This window comes from Numida meleagris, chromosome 14 (genome assembly GCF_002078875.1).
Source record: "Numida meleagris isolate 19003 breed g44 Domestic line chromosome 14, NumMel1.0, whole genome shotgun sequence".
NCBI lineage: Eukaryota > Metazoa > Chordata > Aves > Galliformes > Numididae > Numida > Numida meleagris.
In genome coordinates this window covers 3,488,324-3,513,954 of record NC_034422.1, presented here as the reverse complement: position 1 = coordinate 3,513,954, position 25,631 = coordinate 3,488,324, and the positions used below count along the sequence as shown (strand labels likewise).

At 37.4% G+C, this 25,631-nt stretch overlaps 1 protein-coding gene across 11 annotated transcripts in view; it reads right to left on the bottom strand.

Annotated features, from left to right (window-relative positions):
• RIMBP2 (RIMS binding protein 2) overlaps positions 118 to 25,631 on the bottom strand; it is an 89,569-nt gene continuing 64,055 nt past the window's right edge. For 2 of the 11 annotated variants that reach the window (XM_021412302.1, XM_021412306.1), the window contains exons 13-23: positions 25,056 to 25,205; positions 23,098 to 23,256; positions 19,661 to 20,392; positions 17,859 to 17,976; positions 14,866 to 15,018; positions 11,962 to 12,146; positions 10,256 to 10,424; positions 6,663 to 6,766; positions 5,322 to 5,393; positions 4,032 to 4,166; positions 118 to 1,660 (exon numbers count right to left, since the gene is read on the bottom strand). In XM_021412302.1, the coding sequence (XP_021267977.1) occupies positions 1,472 to 1,660; positions 4,032 to 4,166; positions 5,322 to 5,393; positions 6,663 to 6,766; positions 10,256 to 10,424; positions 11,962 to 12,146; positions 14,866 to 15,018; positions 17,859 to 17,976; positions 19,661 to 20,392; positions 23,098 to 23,256; positions 25,056 to 25,205 (2,166 nt within the window). In that variant the 3' untranslated portion in view covers positions 118 to 1,471. Of the gene's footprint in view, positions 1,661 to 2,347; positions 3,463 to 4,031; positions 4,167 to 5,321; positions 5,394 to 6,662; positions 6,767 to 10,255; positions 10,425 to 11,961; positions 12,147 to 14,865; positions 15,019 to 15,328; positions 15,389 to 17,858; positions 17,977 to 19,660; positions 20,393 to 23,097; positions 23,257 to 25,055; positions 25,206 to 25,631 lie in introns of those variants that run through there. The other 9 variants (XM_021412304.1, XM_021412303.1, XM_021412307.1 and 6 more) reach the window with 9 other exon arrangements.

The window sequence follows — 25,631 nt, the reverse complement described above, 5'->3', positions numbered from 1 at the left end:
CACACTGCTGCTTGTGCATGTATCTTACTACTGCTCGTCTCCTCCTTTAGAGGAGGAGGAAAAGCTAGTGCAGAATCAAAATGCAGGTACAGAAGAGATACAAAAAATACTGCACTCTACAAAATATCAAATTATTTATTATATAAAATATCTTACACAACAGTTGTACACATGCACACACCCACACAGTACTTTACCACAAATTTAGGCCATTTATTTTCTTTAATTGTGATAATCTAGCACACAGTATCTTACAGTAATTTACAATATTATCTGAAGACACAATGGGGAAGCTTTGATCATTCATTTACAAACCTTCCATAAATTACAAAAAGAAAGGCAGTCTGAAAAGTATGTATAAACAGTAAAAACAATTTACAAATGGACAAGAATTACAAAATAGTAACAGCCAATGACTGCCATCAGTGTAAGATTCTTTTTATTGAGATGCCAATATTGCAGTTAATATTTTATCACCTGTTGCAGCCTTTTTACTGGCTACGGATTGTGTATGTAGCACATCTTTGACTTTCGACGTGAGACATGCATTTTACCTTGAATCTGACATCAGCAACATGAAAAAATGCCTTTTGATTTAGGGCTGTACCTCCACCAGCAAAGTTGGGGAGCAGAGGTACTGTTTTTTTTGTTTGTTTGTTTGTTTTTTGGTGGTAATTCCTGATGAACCAGGAACTCCTGAACTGGAGTTGATAGAATTCATACGGTTGAAACTGAGGGTGAGGCTCTGAGTAACTTAGAACGTGTCGGGGTTCGGTTCAGTGACTAGATTGACAAAGTAAAGCCATAGAAGAGTTTTGGTTTGGAAGAAGGAAAAAAAAAAAACAAAAAAGGAAAAAGCATTTTGCACAGCACTTTCAAACTCCCAGGAGTTACATCAGACACTGAATGGAGTCAGCAACAGCGTATTTGATCTTAAATTACCATGATTTAGGGAAGATGAAGACAGTTGAATACACAGTACGTACAAAGTATATGTTGTATATTTATTAGACAGTACAAATCATTGTGCATTAATAAGGCAAAACATCAAGGCTGATTAAACTAGGAGTTTCAAGACCATTTTTTTAATGAGTAATATTAGACACAGTGGGGATGATCTCTGAACTAGGAATCAGTGAATCAATGGTGGTTTTTTCCCTGATGTATGGTTAAAGGAGACTAAAGGCTGAGATTTATCCAACAGAGTTGCAGGTGTTGAATAGACTTCAAACAAAACCATGTTCTTCTGGTCTAAATTCCACAAAGTCTTTTTTTTGTAATTTAAAGAAAAACCTCTTTTTTTCCTTGCTGTTTTAAGGAATTCAGCTGATTCTATTGATGTCAGAGTTAAAAATGCAAAGGTTTGGTAAAGTTGTACTGCATAGTCATGAAAGCCCTAGTTTTGATATTTAAAAAAAATAATAATAATACACAGACTGGAAGCTTTACAAGTTGTCCAGGAGCACATGAATCATTTCACTGCACCAAGCTTTTTCAGCAGTTTCTTGCCTTTGGAAAGCAGCCCCTTTTTCTTTTTCGAGGACATATCCCTGCCTCTCCCGGGACTACCAGAACCCATAGGTGACGTAGGTGACCCAGAATGGAGATGAACTGTGGGGGATGGTGCTCTCCTTGATGTACCTGTATTCTCAGGAGGAACCTATTAGGTACATTGTTATAATTTATTGAATGTTTGAAAGCTTACAAGCTGTTAGCATCAAGAAAGTTGGCAACATCACTTGTCCCACTACCCACTAAAACAAAAGGGTCGGTTCATTCCTTGTTTGTGGCTTAAAATATGATATGGGATTATGGAAAACAGATACATTTTGAGAAAAGCATAGACAGTAGAAAACATGCCAATAGAGCCCTATTCTGGTTATACTCTCTTTAAAGAGAATTGGCTATGCTTCCTCAGCCTTAGTGCTGGCCACAGAAGCTGCAAAACTGGCTTTGCATTTCAGTATGCTGCTAGTACAAAAATGAAGAGGGACACATTCAAATATAGGTTTAAGAAAAAATAAATATATTAATTACTAGAGATTAGCACTCTGTAGAAACCAAACTGTTTCCAGGAGAAATTACTTAATGATCACACGTTTCATAATGTGCTTTAATGCCTTTTCTTTAAAATTAACTCGCATATTTTATATACATATTTGAGAGGATGGCACACTGGCTTAAAAAAAGAAGAAAAAGAAAAGAAAAACGAAAAAGCTAAAATGAACCTTAATTGCAATCAAAGAAAGCTTAAAGACCCTGACTGCTTGATGTGTATGCTGCAGCTATGAGGTTGCTGAATGAAGGTGAATACTTGTACGATAATTAATGACAGCATTCCTAAGTATTTTAAACAGAGCTATTTGTTTTAATCATCAAAAGTACTTGAATGAAAATGCTAAAACTACTTACACTCATCCTACCCTAACTACAGTGCCCTGCTGACAAAATGTGGCAGTATCTATTAAGATGATGTCGTAGTAGAATCCATGCTTTAGGAACCTCTCTAAGCTTGGAGATCAAGTTAAAATATTAGCAGTTAGTTTACTGGTGTGTGCAACGGTGAGTTAAGCAACGGGGCTTCAAGCCTACTTTGATTTTAAATCAAGGTCTAATTCTAATGACAAAAAAAAAAAACCAACTTGGTAAAGCACCCCAAAGTACACCTGAAGATACCATATATTTAGTCTAATGCATTCGTTGAGTGAGCTGCATGTTTCATATTGAGACTTGTATTGCATTGGTAAACCAAACAGTTACTAATATTTTAAATGTGCACTTCATAGGAACATCTGAGTCAGCTGGACCAGATGGAGGGATTTTTTTCTTCTGTAATTTTTTAAATCAGTCTTAGGCAAACTGGGGTATAATTGATTATGGAAAATGTATTTTAAGGCAGACAATTTAAGTAGCTGTATTTGAGTGTAAGGAGTTTCAGAACCAACTATACCCTTGTACACTGCACTATGCACCAGCTCTCGTTTCATTGGTGCACTCTTTTAAGGGTTGGGGTGTTGTGCTTTCCTCTTGATACAGGAATGTGGAATTCTTACATATCAGGTTGGCTAACAATGCAATATGCAGCTTTTGTTTGCAGGGTAGTTAGACATCAGACTCACCTTTCTATGTAAACATAAACATTTCGCTCACGAAGAAATATGTTCCAAATGTTGACCTGCATAAAGTGAGGTCTAATTGATGTATTTTCTAAGAATTCCTTTTTAAAGGATTTGTCTCCTAAAAACCTAAATTGACTTCACTAGATAGAGCAGAAGCACACAGCCTTTTCTTCTGTGGCCAGTCATTTTGGAGACATATTTCTTTTTTTTCCCCACAATTAAGTTTCAAGACTTGCATTAGATAGCCAGGTAGCTTTAATTGAAATCTCTATTGGTATCTTCAGTTGCTCACTTACGTGAAGGCTACATTGCCTTATTAAGGTGTGAAATGAACACTCTTCTTCTGTTTCCAAGCAGATGAGCAAAGAAATAAAAATATATATAAAATATATAATATATAAAAGTATTGCAGTGATGAAACAAAACAAAAAATGAGACACTAAACATGATCAGTTTTTCATTAAAAGTCTGTGGGCAATTAATGCCAGTTGGAATAGAAAATCATAAAGAGTAAAAGCTGAACACTGTCAATGGGCTGCATTTACAGTTTGTACTAAAGGAATGGTGGTGCTGCTCTGTTCACAAAAACTTTTGCCTTTGTCTAAATAGTGCACGTAGCAAAGATTAGCTCAGAAGCGTTTGGCAGTAACTACTTTCACCAGGGACACGCTGTTTAAACTTCAGTTGCAACTGAGATTCCCTAATGACTGCAATCAAATGCTAAATTTAGATTCTTCATTTTTAAATGTAACAAGCTACTGAAAAGCTAAGTAACTTTTATGTTTTATATATTTGAAAGTTAATTTAAAATGAGCAAGTGGATTTAAAATGTTACAACTCATGTCTAAATTATATATGAGACAGAATGGAATGAAAAACAAAAACTTAAGTTTTCAGTAGTTGGTTGCTTACCCTTTTTGCTTTTGTACGCATCGGCGTATCATGAAGGTATCGTGAGGGTGCATCAGACAGATAGACTTCAACATCATCAGGCACTTCTTCAAGAAAGTTGGAAGGAACCAGCCCCTTCTGTCCATTCAGCTCACCCTAAAACACGATGGATGTTTAAGTGAATGTTTTAATTACCTTCAGGTTACCAAGAAGGTAAGAAAACACTTTCAACTATATCTCAAAGCCAGAGAGGAAGAGGAAATATCCACCTCAGGCCACCCAGGCTAGATTTTCCAGCTTCCATTTCTGTGATCTGGCAGTGAGCACTAGCCATTAATTAAAAACTGTTCTCACCTGACTGTTTTTGTCTATAAGCCCGGGTGATGCACTAAGACTGGTATCTAAACAGTATATTTGGAGTACTGTAACAGTTCAGTCACTCATCTGATTTCCTATGTAAAAAGTATGACGTGGGATCTTCATTTTGGTGCAGGAAATTCTGAACTGGGACTTGAGAACAAAATGTCCCTTCTCAAGAGGTTTGAACATGGGAGTCCTCAGTACTGTTAGAGCAGCCTGTGCTTTCTTCTGGAAATCACAAGAGCTAGTGAGTATAAGGGAAAGCAAGTGAGTTCCTGCATTATTTAAAAACAGTGGAGAAATAAGAACTGAAATCCCATGCAGTTTCTAAACTCAGGACCTTAGGTCTGCAATGCCACAGATGCACATGGTCACAGGCTCTACAATCCAAAAGCAGTTGTGAAGCAATTAAATTATTCCTGCGGTCCCAGCAGCAGTCACTTGTAAAAAGGAACTGAGTGAGAGGGCAGGGCTGTTTTCTGCAGCTAACGTGGATATGGAGAAATCCAAGCTCAGGATGCAGACGCACAGCTACTGCTGGAATACTGTTTTCTCAGGAGTAAATTCTTTAGAGGAATGGCAGAGGAGTGGGGATCAGATACCTGGTGCTCAAAATACTACTGAACTACTAATTTCAATTTAACTGGCATAAGAACAGAATGGAGCTAGGTTTTCTTCCTCGACGAAATGCCTTATCCATTAAAAGTCATTTACGGGTTCACACCTGATCGAAATACACATTTTCCTGCAAACTGTATAAGGTAAATAATACTATGCCAGCGGTAGCTCTGAGTTGCATCAGCCCTATAAACCTGTGATGAAGGGGCAAGAGTAAGCCAACTTCAGTAGTGACAGGGAAGTCTTCTGGGTTCTACACAGCTACAGGAGCTGCGTGCCCAGCTCTGAGCGAGCTGACAGCAGTTGGAAGAGACCAAGCAGAAGCCAACTTACATAGTAAAATCCATCTTCATCAATTTCACCGAAGACAGTAATAATGTCCCCTGTGCAGAACGTAAGTTCAGCCTGCAAAAAAAGGAACATAACAGTTTGTGTTTTGTTAGACAAACGTTAATCATTTTCTTTCTTTCTAACCATAAGTCCTTTAATATTTTTCCCTCCTTTTATGTTAAAACAGTCAGTGAAACTGAGGTGAACTGAGAGCAATTGTTTGTTGTTTTGAACCATGAGTTTGAACCAGACTTAGTTCGCTGAGAAACAGAAGACGATTCTAGTTGAGCTTTGACAGAGCAAGTCCCACCTGTTCCAAATTTCAATCTCTTGTTTAAAAAAATAATCCAAATTGTTCTACACACCAATTAAAAACAAACAAAACCAACTAAGAAAAAAATTAGTAACTGGGGAAACTCCTCAGTATGCAGCATTTTATTTATAGCTTTCAGTGTACCCTGCCATTCAATGCATATATTAATGAAAATTGCATCAAATCTTGATTGAGGAACTTACCATGTAACAAAGACAATGTAAAAAGTGATTCCATTGTTGCTGATGACAAATACGGAGAGATGGGAGACTGCACGTAGGTAAATGGAAGATAAACGCATAATGAAGATCTAACTAACGCTCAGTTGTTTAAATGAAGATCTAGCTAATGCCCAGTGGTTGTTTAAGATTTTTTTTATACTGTTATTAAAAAAAAGCATTAAAGACAAGACATAGTCACAAAAGCTCAGATTCATGAATTAAGAAAGAAATATGATATACAGTGAATGCTGTTCCACTGTGCTGTACTGCTCTGCTTTGAGCTGCAAAAATTCCTGTTTGCAGGAATGGTAGGGCAGGTTATGGACATTTGACAGTGTGCTTGTCAGTGGGAGGTAGAACAGTTCTCAAAAATAATCATCTTAAATGGAAGCACAAGGGAAAATGGAAAACAATAAATGGAAAATAATTGTTCTGTATTATTTGTAACAAGACGATTTTTTTGTCCTTATAGAAATTCATTTTAGATATGTATGCACACATTGTACACACACACAATGCACAATCATATATCCATAATCGACTGTTTGTGTTGAGCCATCTTAAATAAATCCTACAAAATATATTCCATGATTGTTTTTGAGCAACAAATATAATTCTACTTGTGCAGAATTTGTAAGCCTTTGTTATAAATACACATGTATCTGAAAATACTTGGCCTGTGTTTGTAATTCTGATTTTTTTTTTCAGCACATTAACTGTAAGGTATAACAGTGCTTACTAATACCAACTATGTTTCAATTAAATTAAGGCTCCATAAGTGGCAAACGCAGTAAAGAATGATGTAAATACCTCTACATCAACGTTAGGAGAACTTTCTCTCGGGTCATAATCGTACAGCGCTACCATCCTCCTTGTAGACACTGAGTGTTGCCTGCCACTCCGCCTGTTTCTTTCTGTTCCAGTCACAAGGAGAGGAAGGGAAGGAAAGCTATCAAAGTTATTTTGAACACAAGCCACAAGGTGCATTTTTTCCCCACATCATTCACAACAGTGCAGTAACAATGTTGGTATTTCTCTAGCACAGTGATAAGATGCCATGGATTACCACAAACCTAATAACACTGAGAAAGGTTTCAAACCAGCATATGGATTTCATAAATAACGGTTTGCTTGCCCTCTTCATTCTAAGCTACTGAGACCTCTGAGCAGTAATTATCTGCAAAACAAACGTTCTGGACTTTTCTGCCATTCTTGGTTAAAAGAATCAAGAGCTTATGAGGATGTACAAAGCTAAACATTTCTGAATATGGGTTTGTTCCATTGTAGTAAAGTTACCACATGTACTATCTGCTCCCTGCCCTCTCCTGGTCACGGGATTATTCTTCAACTTTCTGCTGGGAGACTGCGGTGAGAAATGGGCACTCAGCTGCCCCAAGACAAAAGAGGTTACCGTTATGTAAGAAGTTTGCAATATTTTTCAAGACTCCTTGACAACAAAAACTCTCAAGTCCTGTTTAATTTTACAAGATTCATTTGTGGGGAACAGAAGGAAAGGAGTAAAACAGTAGCTTAAAGGAACCACATGCTATGTTTACTGATTGCTATTAACATTTACCAAGAAGTCCAAAATGGGCCACATTTTAAATTTGAATGGTACTAGCATGATTCTTGCAAATGATTGCTGCAGCAAGAGAAACATGCTTGTTAGTGCTGCTTTCAGACAGGCATTGAGGGCAGGCCTGATGAGCATTATGCAGCGTGACAAAGGAAACCTGGGGTCGGGAGGCACCCTAGGACTGTTCTGGCAGGAGGGTCAATGTCAAAGGTTTGGCTAATGTAGGAGCAAATACTGAGTGTGGCATGCGCTCACAGATTTCGCATCACCCCCCAGCTGACACTGAAGCATTCAGGCAGAGGAGATCACTTACTTACTTTTGCAGTGGGTGGATTTGAGTTATTTTCCCAGCTACCAATGCCAGGGATTTACACAGAACACAAGGAGAGATCCAGAATGGAGGCATGGACTGTAATAGGTGCAGGACCCGGTTCCCTGGTTTCCCAAAACTTTGGATCAACCCGTACTTAAATGACTATCTCAAGAGTAGCACTTCTCAGTTTGAAATACTTCTCTGGGGCAAGACACTGCCTATGGTCTGGGCTCAAGGACTATGAGCAAGAAAAGAATCCAAAAATGATTCTCTGTATTTGCTACGTGACAGTATTTTCCAGCTCCTGGTTTCCAAGAGATCAAAGGCATAAAAAAATATAAATCTAGACAGCTCAAATCATTTCAGCTAATTTACAGCTTGAATCAAGTTATTGTTTCTTAGCACAGACCTCTTTTAGACTTTCTGGATCTGCGGTGTACAGAGCGTGTGCTCTCTTTGAAACGGTCACAGTTGACTTCAGGAAAGGAATGCATACAAATAAAAGAAGAGAAGATATGAAGCTGTTCAAAGTTCTGTTTTTAAGGATTTAATGTGGGCAAAGGATTAAGAAAAATAAAGCCATATGAACACAGCATGTAAAGTGTCTGATATGACATTAAAAGTATGAACAACGACATGAAGCAGCCTAGCAGTTAGAGCCTGCTTCTGCTAAATGATCCACGTGGGCAGCTTCTGTGACAGCAAGGATCTGAGCACATGGATCTCTTTGCTATTCAGAATTTATAGTTAGTTTTAAATTAAGCCGAGCTAACTGCTCTCTCCGAACCATTAGTGAGAGCATTTTGGGTTTGTTTTGGCTTGTTGTGTTTTCGTTTGCTAACAACTTAAATCCATGTTGAAGTGAAAATAACATGATGCTTTTGAATTGCTAAAATATTTAAAGGTGAACTGCTGGGGGTAGGTTGCTAACAGCTCTCAGAAATGTCTCAGAATAAAATTTAGTGCTTAAAAATGTCAGGCAGGGCAAAAATTCCATCTCAAATTGCCTTCCTCCTTCCAAGATAATTTCTCAGCTATTTCAGAAGACACTGCTGGTTGATTGCAATGAAAAAAGACAATTATATTTGTAGAATACGACCCTTAGACAGACATAATATTAAAATTACAGGATGTTAAATATATTCGTGGCTTCATTGTCACTGGTGTTCTGTATCAACAATGTACTGACCTCAGTAAGAACTGAGAGCACTGAGCAGGACTTAAAGCAGTAAGCTTCAAGTGTAGCTGTTAGGATTATATTTTCTGTATTCAAATATGTCCTCATGAGAGAATTAGAAGTACATGTAGAGACTTCTTAATCCCAACAGACCTTCTGTTGTGTTTACAGATGTAACCACAGCACTTAGGTGTCTGATTCTAACAGACTTCAAATGAAGTAGACTCATGTTAACGACTACATTTGCAAAATAATGCTGTGGACAGCCAACCTATTCAGGGACAGCTGTTAAGACCCAGGACCTGCCGGTCCCAAGCTTCTGAAATGGATGTGCAGGTGCTGCACCTAAGGAGCAGATGGGCAGTGGGGTTTACAAGGGCACGAATGGGAGTATTTGTTCTATTTCTGTGGCGTACATCAATAAATAAATAGATTTGAAACGATAGCAGTTAAGAACTTAAGTCATCCTTCCTTTTCATGGACAACAAAGACTTTAAAAAAAATCTCAATATCTTAAAAAGCAACAAAAATAATTTGTCTCATATTTACTAATGCTTTTGGATACAATCAGGTTTTATTTAAGAAAACAATTGTGGAGGACTTCTTTGTTTTTTAGCAACCACTTTTACAGTTCACTTTTAAACAGGACTGAGCCAGTTCCAGCCCTTTATACTTTTTTGAATTACATGGGAAGTTTTGTAACATACTGAGATAGTGGTGTGAAATTTACAGTTAGAAGAAAATCTTAGTTAAGATACTTGCATTGTGTACCTCTGTATAACACTGTAACAGTGATGTAATGCAAGTGGTTCATAACACAGAATCATTTGGCCAAACTCTGCTTTTTAAGGGGTTTGTTGCTGCAAAATCCATAAAATCTCATAATATGTAGGACTGTATTACACATAACCCTTTGCCACCATCCCTTTAAATTACTGGTAAAGCAGGAAAATGTAGAAGAGTAAAAATAACAACAAATAAGTGATTCATTTTATGCTTTCCAACAGTGAGCGTACCACAAAGCACCTCAGCACAGCACACTCCAAAGCACAGGGATCTTGTTCTGTGTCTTTCAGGTAAGAAAAAACAGTTTAAAAAAAATAGTGGAGTAGTGAAGATAAAAAAAAACCTTCTTTGCAGCAAAAGGTGTGACCAAGATTAAGTATTTGTTGAATAAAGTCATCCAGTTACTGACACAGAATGTATCCCATAATGTAGGAAATTGCTGTAAAATTTAGATGCATCTGCATATAATAAAAACAAACGGCAAAGCGGATCCAGCCAAGTTAATAGCACCCAAAAAGTAGATGAATTGGTGCACATCTATTGTGCCTTACCTATTTTCTCTACTGGTGTGTTCAAAGGAAGAAAACCTTGCTTTAGAAGCTGATCCATCATCTCCTCATCATCTGCTTGGATCTCAGAGACCATGTTACACGGGATAAGGCCAATTCTTGTACACGTTTCTCCACGATAGAATCCATCAGCATCTTTGTCCCCATAAACCTGTTATTTAAATAATAATAATGTTGGTCAATAAAAGTTTTAGCACTCAGGATTTTTTATAAAGGCAAAATGGTTTCCAAGGCACGGATGATTACCGTTCAGATGTCAAATCGTATCAGCTTTTACTACTGTGATTTAAATTAAAATACTGAAACCATTAGGTTAATTTGAATTTTGATTTTGGTTTCTTAAGCAGAAATTGGACTTTTTTTTTGTTAGCATAAAAAAGCACAAAAAATAAGTGACAACACTGAAAGTCATCAGTTTTCCTAGAAAACACAAATTAAGCTTCAAAATTAGCATGAGGCTATGATCACATAATAATTACCATGGACCCAAACAGAAACTAAACATCAGCCAGCATAAGTAACTTATGTAGGATCTCTCCAGACATTTCAGTTGCAAACACATACACATTAGTGAAGAAATAATTGAAATACCAGAGTCAAATGAATATTGCAGCAGAGGAAAGTAAGCTCTTAAACAATTTCTGTATCTTTGGCAAAAATTTCTATCAGCAAGGGGGTAAGCAAAATATCTACTGAAGTATTTAACATTAAACTTCTGTTATTTTGTATACAGACAGGATGCAATCCAACACAGCGGAAAGAAGAAAATACTTAAATAGTTTAAGTTACAATTAATTATATCTTTAAAGCAGGTACTGTAACAAATGAGTCTATATTTTTTCAGGTTCAATTTCAGATCAAACTTAATTCTCAGTTAAACCTCAAAGTACCAGAAGCCCTGCCTTCTCCCTCCCTCATTTCCACTCATTTTGCACCAGATTAGCTATGAGGCTGTAGGAGGAAACGCTCACATCTGCTTACTCAACTGAAAAATCTGCTAGCTTTTTAAAATCAGAACAGCAAACTGAGCAAATTTGCCTTGCAGCTGCACAACCATAATGAGGCAAGCTGTGATAGAGGGCGTGAATAAAGACATGGATAGAGCATAACACTATCTCTGCCACCTGAAACAGAGCTGATCTTTCTTCTGCTCCCTCTTGGAGGGTCAGCTTGTGCACCTTACACTGATTAGTCAGAAAAGGAGGTGACTTTTCCAGTTTCAAAGGGAATGACTCTGGAAAAGAAATATCTAATTTTGAACCTTAATTAATGTAAGCACATACTAGGTAGTGTTCAATGTTAAAAAAAAATGCAGCAGCTGTGGGTACTTATGGAGGTACAACACCGCGCACTTTCGCAGAACCTCTGCAGTAAAGAGGACACAATTTCTGAAGCAGTTTTCTCAGTAGGGTTGGTAGCAATGGACGCAGGCGGCTTCGGTCACAGTTTTGGTTCAGCATGTAACTCTGGCAAGAACTACCTAAGGCAACTTTGAGATTTTTGCCCATTACCTAATTATTTTGAAGCCCTTAGCAGGGGGTTTTAGGTTCCAAATCCAACAACATTTACAGCCTGAACCTCTGGAGAAAAAAGAATAATCTTGGACTCTAGTCACACAAGTAGCTTTCTCCAATAGGAACAAAGGACACTGTGTTTGTAACACTGGGTCCTTTGCTTTTAGATCTCACCTTAATGATCTGTCCTTCTTTAAATGGCAGCTCTTCCTCTGCAGCATCAGGATTCGGGGACATTGTCAGCGGATCGTAGTCAAAGAGCGCAACAAATATTCGAGTAGAAATATCTTCTGTGCCAGGATCTGTTTCTGATTCTTCATAAATATCTGGAGAAAGATGGTCATGGCCACCATAGCCATCTATGAAAGTAAATTCAGAAAACAACAGTTCAGTAATACAAGTTGGCCTCATCTGTCAACTATTCCAGTTAATATTTGAAAAGTATTGGGCATTTCAGTGAAAACTCCATGCGCATCCTATTGTGTTCAAAGTTTTTTTTTTAATTAGCAAGACGTAACTTTTTTTATAGTATATTCAATCTGCTTGCACTGAGTGGGGTGCTGAGCTGCTACACCACGCTAACGTTTACACGAGTGAATACAGCTCAAGTAAGAAAGCAATTTTTTTTTTTTAGGTTTACTGTAGTTTGCTGCAAATTAGTGAAGCATGTTAAGAGTGACATAATGATAGGTTTTACCATTGCTGCAAAAATAACCGTGCTTTTGATCCACCTGTCTTCCAGCACAGCTGCTTCTGTTCTTCAAAATGTAAGAAAGCTGTGGTGACGTACCATGTTTTAGGTACAAGGTTTAAAACATGGTTATAACCTCTTCTCTCCAGACACGTAAGAAGATACACATTGCAGTAGTGTTCAGTTATGCCAGGGCTGGAACTACACGACTATTTTGTTTGAAGGCAGTCAGTAGCTAACATAGTCAGCAGTGCCTTAAACCAACCCAAACACTACAAAATGTAATAAAATCCAGGAACTTAGCATAGCAGCTAGCTATGGCTGCATTTAATTACAGGCTCCGTAGGAAAGATCATCCATGAATATCACAATACTTGGCACTGTACTGCAGTCAGTCCACTGCAAGGTGTCCAGTCAATTAGGATATAAAAGGTGAAAACTAGCCTTTTGTTTCTCAAAGCTTTCATGCTTTTCAGGTTACCTGAAGAATTCATTTAGTCCACGACTCAACAACACACTTGAGGATGGACTTCAGTAAAACGGAATTAGAAAACTAGGCCAAAATAGCTAATGAGTGTTTTGATTGACAGGTTTCCAACATTTTTAATTTTGCTCTGAAAGAGCACGTGGCAGCACTTTGACAAAAACAAAACAACAGAAACAAACATGCTCTTTCAAGATACATGAAGCCGAAGACCCAAAAATAAAGCACTTAAAATCACAGCCCACTTCTGTAAAACTTATCGTGCAAGTCCCACTAACTTAAATGGGAGCCAGGTACTTTTACTCTTTGTTAAACCAATACTTATTATTTAGTTTACAAGATCTTTCACAAGAATAGAGAAAGTGGTATTATGAACAACAATGAAAATGTAGTAGCTATATCAATGTTTTCCCAAATAATTTTCATATTAATACAATTTTTACTGTAATAATCTCTTACGAAGGATGGGGTTTTTTTTTTTGATAGTTTGAATATTCAATATGTAATATTGCAAATAAAATTTCTCTTTTTGCCACAACTCCAGATTTCATTCAACATTTGACACATTTAAACTACCACAAAGTATTTTCAGAGGGTCACAGCTTTAAGGGAACAGCTACTGACTCTTGGGTCCAGATTGCAAGAAATAATGTGAGCAAGGAAAAATGCGATACAGCAAAAGGGCAGGGAAAAACTCCAGCCAAGAAGCTTTACGCAGACACAAAGCACGGAAGGGAAGTCAGGGAGAAATGCACGTATGGGACAGAAAGCAATGGGACACGAAGGGTGGGATTCCTCTGCTCTGTTCTCCTCTCACAATCAGGTTGCAGTCTTTATGTGGTTTGTACTCGGGCCCACCAGGTAACATAAAACCGGTGGGTTAAGGGTGGGACTTTTTGTTTGTTTTAAATTAAAAATACAGATTTTTGCAACCTACTCTGAGGGCAGTTAATGGGAATTAGGTGCAAACACAAATTATAGCCAAATGTATCTCAGTTAAAAGCACTGACCTGTAATAATCTGAATCAAAATAGTCAAGTTTGCTTCAGTGAATGAGAATGCAAATAGTCTCTTGATTAGCTCATTAGCTACAAATCTTATTTCTCTGAAGAGATTTATACTACACATACACACACATAATTGTGTATGTAAAATCTTAGTCTTTGGATGCAGCCAGCCAGATTCCCAGCTGATGCAATTTCCCACAGTTGCACTGAATTCATTAGCTATACACTGATTTACACAAGTTGGTGACCGCAAGCCACTCAGCAAGTTGGCTTTGAAACTCAACATTAAATTACTATTTGCTTAAATTTTCAGGGTCCATTTTCTTCACGCCAGAAATGAGGAAATAAAAGAAAGAAAGGTTTCCTACCTCTGTATATGACCTAGGCTGCTTTTATAGGTTAAGACACTTCAATTCACTGTGTTATGAACTATGAAAACTGAGTTGCTGATCATGTAATGATTTCTGTGTAGATGAAGCAACAAATACTATCAGTACTCCCACTATCGAACACTGGGTTGTGACATAACAGTTGTTTGACCCTCTCCAGTCTACATGGAAACGTGCTCATTGTGATGAACGGCTGTTCAGGTGTATACAGTAAATACTGAGTGGCATTAGTAGCAGCGTAGCTTCACAAAGGTTCATGCAACGCAGTGTGCTTGGACTCAGTCAAGTATGGAGAGGTGGCTGCACAGCAGTTTCAGGATAGAGAACTAAGGGTTGTTTGTCCCTTACATCTGAGCTGGAGAAACTTACCTGACAGCAGACAGGATTATAACAGCTAGTTCCCCTGGCATTCTGCATTGCATGCAATGTTGTCATACAGAAACCGCACTTGTTAACACGCAGCTCTAACATGTGTCTGTCATAAAGGATGAATAATGTTCGGCATACCGTATCTATATTCAGAGGCCATGGTACGCTGCTGAGGCCATTTCTTGTGTCCACCAATGCTGCGATAATAAGCTTCTTCTTTTACAGGTGAAATATTTCCCTCACTACCTGACCGAGACCGACCGCCTTCACTGTTACTGTCCATTGTAATTTCTATGGAGAAAAAGGGAATGATCTATTAAACATATTGTATTGTTGCCTTTGAGGAGGCTCCTGTGGGCAGGCTTTGCCTACCTTCTGTTCTGACTTGCATATAGTAGGAAGGCTAAACACTGTGGAAGCTTTGCCAGATGTCTCAGCCTCTAGAAATCCTCCCTCAGCAGGGGAATCACAGAACTGTGCATTTCCTTCCTTTTTAAAAGCATCTAAATTTTGTGCTTTTTAAAATTCAAACAGGGTAAATATTATCGGTTAGATCTTTGGATAGGAATCATCTTTTATTATGAGGTTTAAATAATCCTACCTGACACATCTGCAAGGTCAAGAGCACTGTAAACTGTGTTTCACCTTCTAAAGTATCAACCTAAAAACAAAAATTAATTAATTTACTTAAATCCTACCTTCAACAATGACTAATTCCAAGTATTTATAGCTTAATGGAGAAAATACCTCAAATAATTTAAATTTTGGGAAATTTGGAGAAAGATGATCTTTGGTATCCTGACAACATTATAGTATTGAAGGACTTTCCCACTCATTTAACCTTCCAGAGCTGCTTTAAGAACCTCCCATCGTAAGCCATGCTGAATAACTCAGGAAGTACTCCAGGCACACATGTAAAGGAATTAGCTGCTGCCAAGAAAATTAGAAACTGCGTTTTTGAGCAGTATACTGAAGCCAATAATAGTTTCATGTCTTTAGCAGTCTAAACTTTGGCATATTATGATGACAAAACTATAATAATTTCATTCTTCCAATGCCCTGTTTGCAGCCCTTATTCAGGGGAAATTTCTCTGTCAGTGGAAGTTCTGAACAGTTCATTCAAGTTTATGTGATGCTCTATTGTATGATGTTGCACGCCATAATTTTAACTCACTGTTGATAAATGAGTTAAATCCACTTAACTCGTACATTTCGTATCTTCTAGAATGTCACCAAGCAAGCTAGAAGCTTTGTGCAGCAAAGCAAGCAAGCTTTGTGCAGAGTTTTATCCAGTGTTTGTATTTCCTTTGTTTATTCTCAAAGTGTTTTACTACAGAATGATGCTAGAAGCGAGAAATATCTTGGAGCTATTTTAATTACTAGTTTTTTAGTCAGCAATCAGGATTCTTGATATCTAAGCTAGATCAGGCCTTTCATTCTTTAAGTTGCACTGAAGGAGAAGAAACCTAGGACTTCAGTTTCTGTTTAATAGTCTGTTCGATTGATAATAAGGAATTAATTTCTTTATCCGATTCCTGACTGTTACTGAACTGCTAAAGAGCAGTCATCACGTGCTGCAATTTGCGTCCTCACTTTGTTGACAGAAAGTGAACTCTGACAAATTACATTACTTCCCTATTTTTTAATTAAAATCAAAATTAAAAGGAAACCCAAAGTACTAATTCAAACAAATCTACCTACTCTCTTGCTATTTATATATTAAAAAATACATATGTTTCAGCAGATAACATAAAAGAATGAGTTTAGATATAAAACTTGGCTTAAGTTGTCCAAATGTAAACAGAATCTTTACTCTGAGGAAAAAAAAAAAGGCTGCTTTCAGACAAGGAAGAAAAAAGACATGAGAATCTAGCAGTCTTATCACCACCAGCTGAGTGCTGTTTGGTTCAGCTAACAACAGCCTGTCAATAGAAGCACAGGAGCCTCCCTGGAGATGATTCTCCTCCAAACCATTTTTATATCAGTGTAGTTCCATTAATATCTGTATTATCCTGGTTTACAGCAGGATGTGGGAAGAGAATCAGGCCTCTGAAAAACCATGCTACATTGCAGATATTAAGACAGTTTCATGCATTACAGCTGTGTGTGTTGTGATCAACAGTTTCATTAATAGTAATTCCTGCTCACCAAGTATCAAAATAATTGAAATAATTGTGCCCACTAAGGGGACTTTGCTTTTTTTTGACAGTACTGGCATTTTAGTGTAAGCTCGTAAAAAGGAAAAATTATTAATTTTTTTTTTTTTAAAAGCACTCCTTTATGATCAGTCTCTTTCCTCCTGACAATCCCCATTTGTGATGTCTCTCATCCACACAAATGTCAGATGAGAATTGCCTAACACTGCTTTCTGCTCCTGCTGCTGATGTGAACAGTATTCAAAAATTAAAGTACAGGTTAGGGACAAGAACGAGACTGATTTTACATCTTCATGGAGTTCTGCTAATACCTCACAGAACACTTGTTGCATTTGTTTTGCATGTGTTTCCTAATTTTTTAGTCTGAATGTTCCTTATTTGTCAGCATAGAGTGCAAGTTTTACGAATATGTATTTGTCCATATTATCTTGATTCCATTATCTTTTCTGCACTACTTTTTGGATTTCCTGGCATACACCGGAATAAATTTTAAGTCATAAATAAGCCAGAACAGAGACAAAATATAGTAAACATAAGCAAGTTCTACTAACTTGTTACATTTAAGAGCTTTGATTTTATCCTGCTGAATTCCAAAAAGTAGTCAAGAAAATGGAAAGTAAATGCAAAATGATGGTTGATGAATGGGAAGATGGATGGCTGAATGGATCGCCAAATGAGTACATTTATTTTATTGATGGTATTCCTGCCTGCATTATCATTTCTTTTTAGGTAAGATTTAACAGTATCTAACCTAAGCAACACCCATTAAATTCAATGAAAATAATCCCAGTGATGTCAATGCCTAGCGATTCAGCCCCCGTGAGACCCCGGTACGCTTATATTTAGCTCATATTTAGATGGAGAAGCTTTTAGTTCCATCTCACCCCACAGCTCAAGACAAGTGTCCTCTGTAAGGATCGCCTCCCCAACTCTGAGGCTGCAAAGAACAGAAATGCACCAATCTGTCCAACTAACCAATGGAAGGGACCAACATTGGTCGAGACCTTTGTGGCACTGCACTGCCATGAGAGGACCTTCGCCCTGCATGCTCCACCCTTTCAGGCCGTCCTGCAGATGATGGATTACCTAAAAGCTAAAAAAAAAAAAACAACAAAAGAAAAAACAGGTTTGTAAATTACATGCATGATAACATTATGGTTCTATGGTTGGACATTAATCAGGTCAATCACATTTGGAAGCAAAAGCTCTAAAGGCAACTAAACTTAGTTTTTAACTGAAAGGTTAGCTGAAAAGTAAATACTGTTGCCTGGCAAACCTGCAAAAGAAAAAATGGTTCCCTGATTTATGGCAGAGTTTTGCAACCAGCAGTCACGCATCAGAACAAAAAGAAAAGAAAAGAATAATTTTGGAAACATTCTTTTGCCTTTGTTGTTGCTGCTAAAATGGCATTATCATCTCCTGAAGAGTCGTGCAACCAGTCAAGAGAGCTGATGATATTAGACTGCACTGAAAAGGCAAGCATTTTTTGTTCTCAGCTATACAGCTTTGTCCAGTTTGCAGCATGTGAACAAGCGTATATTCTTCTGTCTTTGAGCACGCTGCTTTTCTATAATGGCTTTTGATTGTTAAAGCCTTTTAGATGTTACTGAAACATGTAGAAGGGAATGTAAACACACTTCATCTCACATCACAGCTGTCTCTCTCTGTTCATTACCCTTGCAGAAAACATTGCTACTTTAATAATGAAATGGTACTGTTTTAATGCTCTCCAGAGTTCATCATGCAGCCATTGAGATTAATACAGCTCGAGGATCAATTTTAATGGGAGAAATTTTTAAGGATCATTTCAGAATAAACTGCTGGGCTAGAAGAGCAGGCAGCTGATTTCTACTCTTATATGAAACACACTTGATCTGAGATTTCCACTCTGGACTGCTGTAGACTAGGAGGGCAAAGAACTTGTTTCAACCTTTGGGAGCTGGGAAGCGTACAGATACATCTATAAAGGCACGGAGATTCTTCTATAGACTAATGGACAGAAATGCAATTAGGCAGGATCACACAGAGGCATCCTTGAAAGATGTGGAACAGCCCTGTCCTCTCTCTTTCGAAGAAGCTGTTTGCCTGCATTCTCATGCAGAGATGCAGACTGCAACTTCAAAGGCAAGAAGAGATGATCTAAAAAGGAAGTCGAAGTAGTGACAGTGCAGAGAGAAGGGAGGAAATGGAAATATGATGAAACCTGTGACTCAACAAATGTGGGTCACTGTTACACTGGGGAGAGTCTTGACTGTCCACAGATGATTCATGATAAAGAGCATATCCTAAAAATTCAGTGAGTGAGATGAACAAAAAGAACATGATGAAATGGATTCCTTGAGATATTTAAAATAATAATTACTGATGAAATCTTTTCCAGTTAAAATGCAGTGGTTTTTTTTTTTTTTTTTTAAAGCAACATTTAGATGGGCAAAATAAAATAGAACAGTCTTTGGGAAAAATTGTAGTTCAGCTAACCCTTAATTAAAATTTAGATTCAGTTGTCCTTTAATAAAAGCAGCCATTATTGTAATTTGTTCTGTGGGAAAATCATTGTAAAGCAAATTAAACTGATTTCAGCATGACATAAAAGGTGACCGTAAAGCAAAATGCAGAATCATAAACAAAAATGAATGGGGAGGAAAAAAATGGGAAAATGCAGCAGATAGGTCCAAAGGATGGACTCTAAAAATTAATTCAGAAAAAAGAAAAAAATAACAAGAGAAAGAAAACTGATTTGGCAAGCAGATGTTAGAAGGAAGATTTATTTCACACACCAGAGAGTCTTCTGCATCTCTGTGGGATGACTTTGCAAGTGGACCAGCTGCCCTAGAGTCAGCCATTTTTAAGTCGGTCTTCCAGCCTCCCTGAACATCTTCATTTGACAAATTATCTGTTCTATTACATTTCTGAGTCTCATACTTTTTCTCGTAACTGGACTTGACCTGTTCACTTCTGGGCTCTACAAAGGAAGGTCCCAAGTCACCAAAATCTTCTTCAATGCTGGTTTGTCTTGTTAAAGTTTTCCTGCGAGCAAGCAATGGCCTCATGCTTTTCCTGCAGGAACAATCAGCAGTGTCTGCACAACAGCTAGATGCAACATTGGCAGAAACTGAATCGCAAGTATATCTGAAAGTAAAACGAGAGTCTTCTTCTTCGCTTCCACAGTCCAGTCCACTGTCTGGGCTTCTTGATAAGGACCGGCTATATTTGCATCCTTTGTCATCTGCAGCAAAATCCTCCATGCCTGAAATTCTGTGCTTGGCTGGGTACCAGAAGTTGTGCTGCTGATCTTGATTGTAGGGCCTAGGTGCTCTAGAGTCTCTAGCTATTGTGGATTTCTTTTTATAGGGCATACCTAAACCTTGCTTGTACAGCACTTCAGAGTATTCACCATCCTCTTCAGCTACTTCTGGAATACTGAAAAGCTTTTTACTGTGATGTATCTGCTGTGAAAAGTCAGGATGTTCCAAAAATGTGGCGTCAGTGGTCTTATTCTTATTGCACTCCTTAAGATTATGTAATGTTAAAAACCAGAGAGGGAACAAATAGTGTGTGACAAAAATAAAATGGGAGGGAAAAGGGGGAAGAAAAGAAAAATAAAGACAGAATTAGTTTTAGAGCAATGGCAAACATAAGACATGCAGCTTATTAAGTGAAAAGGATGTCATGCTTTGAATGAGAATCTGTGAAAAATAAAGACATGATTAAGAAGTTTCTGTGTGTCAGATACAACGTGAGAGGTCAGTACAAACAACTGAGTGACACTCTAACAAGAACAAACCCATGCGTTTAAAACAAAGCAATAGAAGCTGCATACAGACTCCAGCATGGTGAATGAGAATGGTATTAAAACATGGCACTAGCGCTGAGTATGATCCTTACCCCATGACAAATTGGAATTTAATTTTTCTTTGTAACCAGAACCCATATCTGAGAATGAAAATTCTGTTCTAACAAGCTTTCTTGCTTTGCATCTATTATAGTATCCTATATGAGTATCAAATATCCCTAAATCTCCTACCAGAGAGAAATTCTGCAAACGTCATTAAAGAAGCTCTAGATTCCTCTGGAAAATTGTAAAAAATGCATCATTTTAAAAGCTTGGCTTCCAGAGAAAGAAGCTGGAGAAGCTGGCTGCTCTCTGATGCCCCTTGGTCTGCGCTGTCCTCAAATCTCCCATCATAATCTTGTACGTGCTTGACAAAGCCAATATTTGAAAATCAACCTATTAGTAGAATTAAGTAAAAGTTTCTGTTTGTACCAGAAGTGGGTAGAAACTATCCCATCCCGAATAAAATAAGCATTCTGAACACAATAATGCTTTTGACATTTTTGTGTTGTAATTACAAAAAAACACATGTTGACTGAAGAAACGTATGCGCTATCTTTGCTGGACTCCAAGAAGAGACTATTTATGTCTGACCTGCCTTAACTTATAAATGTGCATCACTCCTGTGAAACTTTTATGACAAACTGCCATAGAAGTGGGAAAAAGTCAATAAACATGAGCAGGAATAGTGTTATCTGAGTTCAAGTACTCCTCATTTTAGAATACTCAGATCTGCTAAGTTAGCTCAGTCTTCCCTTTATCACTGATGCCTGTCTTTGATTAAAGGGACTATTGGAGGAAATAATCTCCCAGTAAAGCAAGTATATATATGCATGCAAAACATTTTCTTCTTACTTGAGAGTATCTATTATCTTAGGAGAAAATAATTACAGCTGAAAGTGCATGGATGGCACTTCGTCACGGAATCGGGCCTAACGCCCGTAAACCGTTGACAATGGCATACTTTCAGATGCAAGAGGAACACAAATCTGTTTACACTATGGAAAACCCAGTAAGTATGCTTTTTTGTTGTTGTTAACTAACTACTGCTGTTGAAAAGCAAAATCAGATCTAGTGAAAGAGGGGGAAATTACTGAGCACTTTGGGATCAGAACCTGACCTCAATTACATATCCAAAAACCTAACAATACGGTGGGCAATGTTCTCCACATGAGACTCCAACATTCATGAGTCCTTCCCCAGGAAGTACTCACACACCAAATTCCACTTCTGCAGATTAAGTTCCATACCTTCCACATGCACTACTACATAAACAGAGGTGTGCCAGCAGAATTTAACATGTCTAAAAAGATTTACTACACCAATTACGGGTCTGGATCTTTATAGTTAGATATCAAAATTGGCAATACTATTGTAAAACTAAGGAATAGGTATAATTTCTGATGCATGAAAAACAAGAACAGTATAAGGATAATTTACTTTTTCTCTAGAGGAAAGGGTCAGAAGCAGCATGCAGAAGGATTTCAGTTACAACCTTTATGATAGCAGAAAAATTGAAACACTGATCAGTTTTGCTTTTGAAAAAGTACTCCTCTCATTCCAGATAGTGTCAGAATAAAAGGGCTGAACTTACAGTACACGAAAGCTGTTACAATGGTCAGAATTCATTTATACGTGAGAAAATAGCATTGCTTTTTAGTTAAATAACAGAATACTACAAGAAAAATCTGCCTGTGGTTTTCCCTATCATTCAGGTTATCCAGCTTGCTAAGAAAACAATTCAGTGTAATTGATAAACACATAAAAACAAACACAGTTCACACATACAAACATACTATGGGAAATATATACTCTGTATTTGATAAGCTTAACGTTCTGCATATACTTTAACTGTTGTCTTTCATGATGAATATTCTTAGATATTGTTAAAGCAGAATTTCTGATAGTTATTTCCTGTTGTCTGGCAATTCCTTAATTACCCCAAATCTCCTTCTTACAAGTGTGCTTTCAAGTCAGAGGAAGAGATGGCACTGGCACTGAAAATAGGAAAATATTCATCAGACATGAAAAACCTAAATTGTTCTGGGCGTTTTTTTTTTTTCCCTATATGTATGCATGTTTATATAATCAACTCATTATCTGAGCAGTACTTGCAACATATTGTCATATAAACATGGGAAAAGATCCTAGATACAGAGCAAAAATTGCAACTTCCACAATTACACATATAGGAAAACAGTCAACTAGCTAAAAGATACCAACAATGGAGAGGGGAAAAAAAAGAAAAAAGAACAAATTATAGGTCTACACAGCAGTGTTAATTTCAATCATCTGCAAAATCCATAACTGACTGAAGAAATGCTTTGAAGGAAGAATAAAAACATGGAGGTACCCTTAAGGTTTCTCTGCAGTCACACTTACCTTAAGTGCATTGTGTGAAGTCAAACTGACTCGTCGTCTTCCTCCATCCTCCAGCTGCATTTCGGAGTACAGCTCTTCCTCATCTTCCTCCATAATATCAGACAAATCAGAACCTCTGCTGCTCTCCGTATGGTAGTCTTCGCCGTGGCAATAGTGAGGCTAATCAGCAGGGTGAGAAAGAAAAACCTTTAATGACTGAAGTTAGAATTCCTTGTCCACCACCAATGAGGACCAAAAGTATTTCCTTGGTTTGAACATCACAGTAATACTACATATAAATGACATCGTGCAGCTTGCTCTTCTGTTTTAGGGAATAAAACTCGTTGTTCATTTACGTTCCCATTTAATTCAAGAAATCCAGTCTCAAACCCATAGGTGATCCAAAAAGATGCAATCAGAGCATTAAATCTAGCTTTAGTCTTGATCAAATTCCCATAAAGAGGACCTTCATGCATCAGTAGACTTGCTAACCAAACTGTAAAAGCCCTAGGATAATTCACATATCATCTGTTCTTCACAGCTGTTCGTTACATCACATAATAATTTAAAAGTGGTCAGCACTTAATTATTGCAGAATGTTACCATCATTGCATGATATAACTAACTGATGGAATTTGAAGCTTTCATTCTGTTAAACATCATAGGAATAGACTGGCTACAGTCTTAATGGTCTTTTAAAACTAATTCAAATATTTCAAGTTCCAATTAAATGGAAGATAAAGAGGAAAAAAAACTATCTTACTAAATTGCTATTGTTACACAGGCGTGGCCTTGGTTTAAATCCTGCTTAGCCAGAATGTTACATCCAATAAATCAGATCATAAACAAAACTCAATGTATTTCCAAGGATAAATTTTAAAATGGGGCTGAATATCTGCAGTAAAATATCTCAATAATCTAATAAATAATGAGTACCAGAAATGAATACATTCCTTCCCCAGGCAACAGTAATGATAGCAATGATCAATTTCCATAGCTATATAACATACTATACAACTATATAAATATATATATAGCTATATAGCATCAATCAAACCCACCAATGAGAAAAAAATCTCTACAATAAGAAATCTCTCCAGTGTGAAGATGGATTTGCCCTCCTAATACAAGAGACAATTTCTCCTAATCCTTTGAAGATAACACTGGACCTAAAATGTTTGCAGAGTGTAGCCTTCAACAGTAATTCTGGATGCAAAGCCCATCAACATTTTTAGATTCCTTTTGAAATTAAAAGATCAGACTACATTCTGATGCTTCAGTTACCACATCTATGCTTGCTGGTTCCTGTACTATTATTTCATCATTTTTTTTAATGCTATAATTTCATCAGTTCCATTCCAGCAAAATCTTGGTTCTGTTTTTCAGTGAAAACCACTCCTGCACTCTTGTTCTTGGCTATATCCAAACAGCTTCGGGGCTTCCGCTGGCAAAGTAGCACAAAACTTTCCCATGTGCACAGTACCTTGTAGATTATCAAATGTCAATACTACTGCAATACATCTGTGATTGCTTGGGCTATCAGACCTAGCCAGCTGTCTTCACAGTTTATCTAGTGTGGCTCTAACGACAGTAGAGTCTTGCTAAACAGCTATCCAATTATTCAAAGAAATCTAGAATCTAGCACTAGATTAATTAAATTATGAAATGCAACTAGGACATATTAGATAAGCAGTAATTGTACAATTCTGCTTAAGATCAATCTGTATGGAAAAGGAACTACAAACTTCACATTCAATAATTGAATTGTTTCAGAACTGTGATCCGTGCTACCCTTGCTCATGGGACATTTTTAACTGGGGAGTCTAAAAACCATATTTCCTCCTCCAAAACATAATACAGCAAACATGAAGGATCTCCATTAGTGGCCATATCTAACGCCCTGAAGACTCTGCTGAGCTTCACAAAATAACTTGTTACGTGTTACATAACTGACACAATAAAAAGAGCAGGCTACTTACTTGCTTTCCAAGTTCTGACCCTTTCAAGAAATCATCAACTGAAGCCCCCCTCCTTTTGACATTAGGAGAATCATAGCCATCTTCCTCATCATCCGAGTTAGCGTACTGTGCTGCATTGCTCCTTTCGCTAAAAACACTCCTCCTCTCCATCTATCAAATCAACAAAAAATGGAGAATTGTAAAGACAACTTGATCTTGCAACCAATGAAGAAATGGCTAAAATAAAACATAAGAACTCAAGAGCACAACATTTTAACATACTCATGGTTTAAAGCAATGTCAGTTTTCCTGACTGTAACCTTTTAGGAGAGCCTTCCTCCCCATTCTCCCTCAACCCCTCCCAGAAGCAAGGCTCTGCATTTTCTGGAAACATTTCTAGCGTAGTTATGGAACTTCTACTGTTGGTGAAAGGTTGATCAATGCTCTGTATGGCTAAAGGCACACTTGTCAAAGATACAACAGAATTTTAGCATACAGCTTCTTTTCAAAACACTAATATTCAGGTCTGGGAATTTATTAGATGCTTAGTAGGGCATATACAACAAAAAAAGTATCTTTGATGGAAAGTGCTACAAT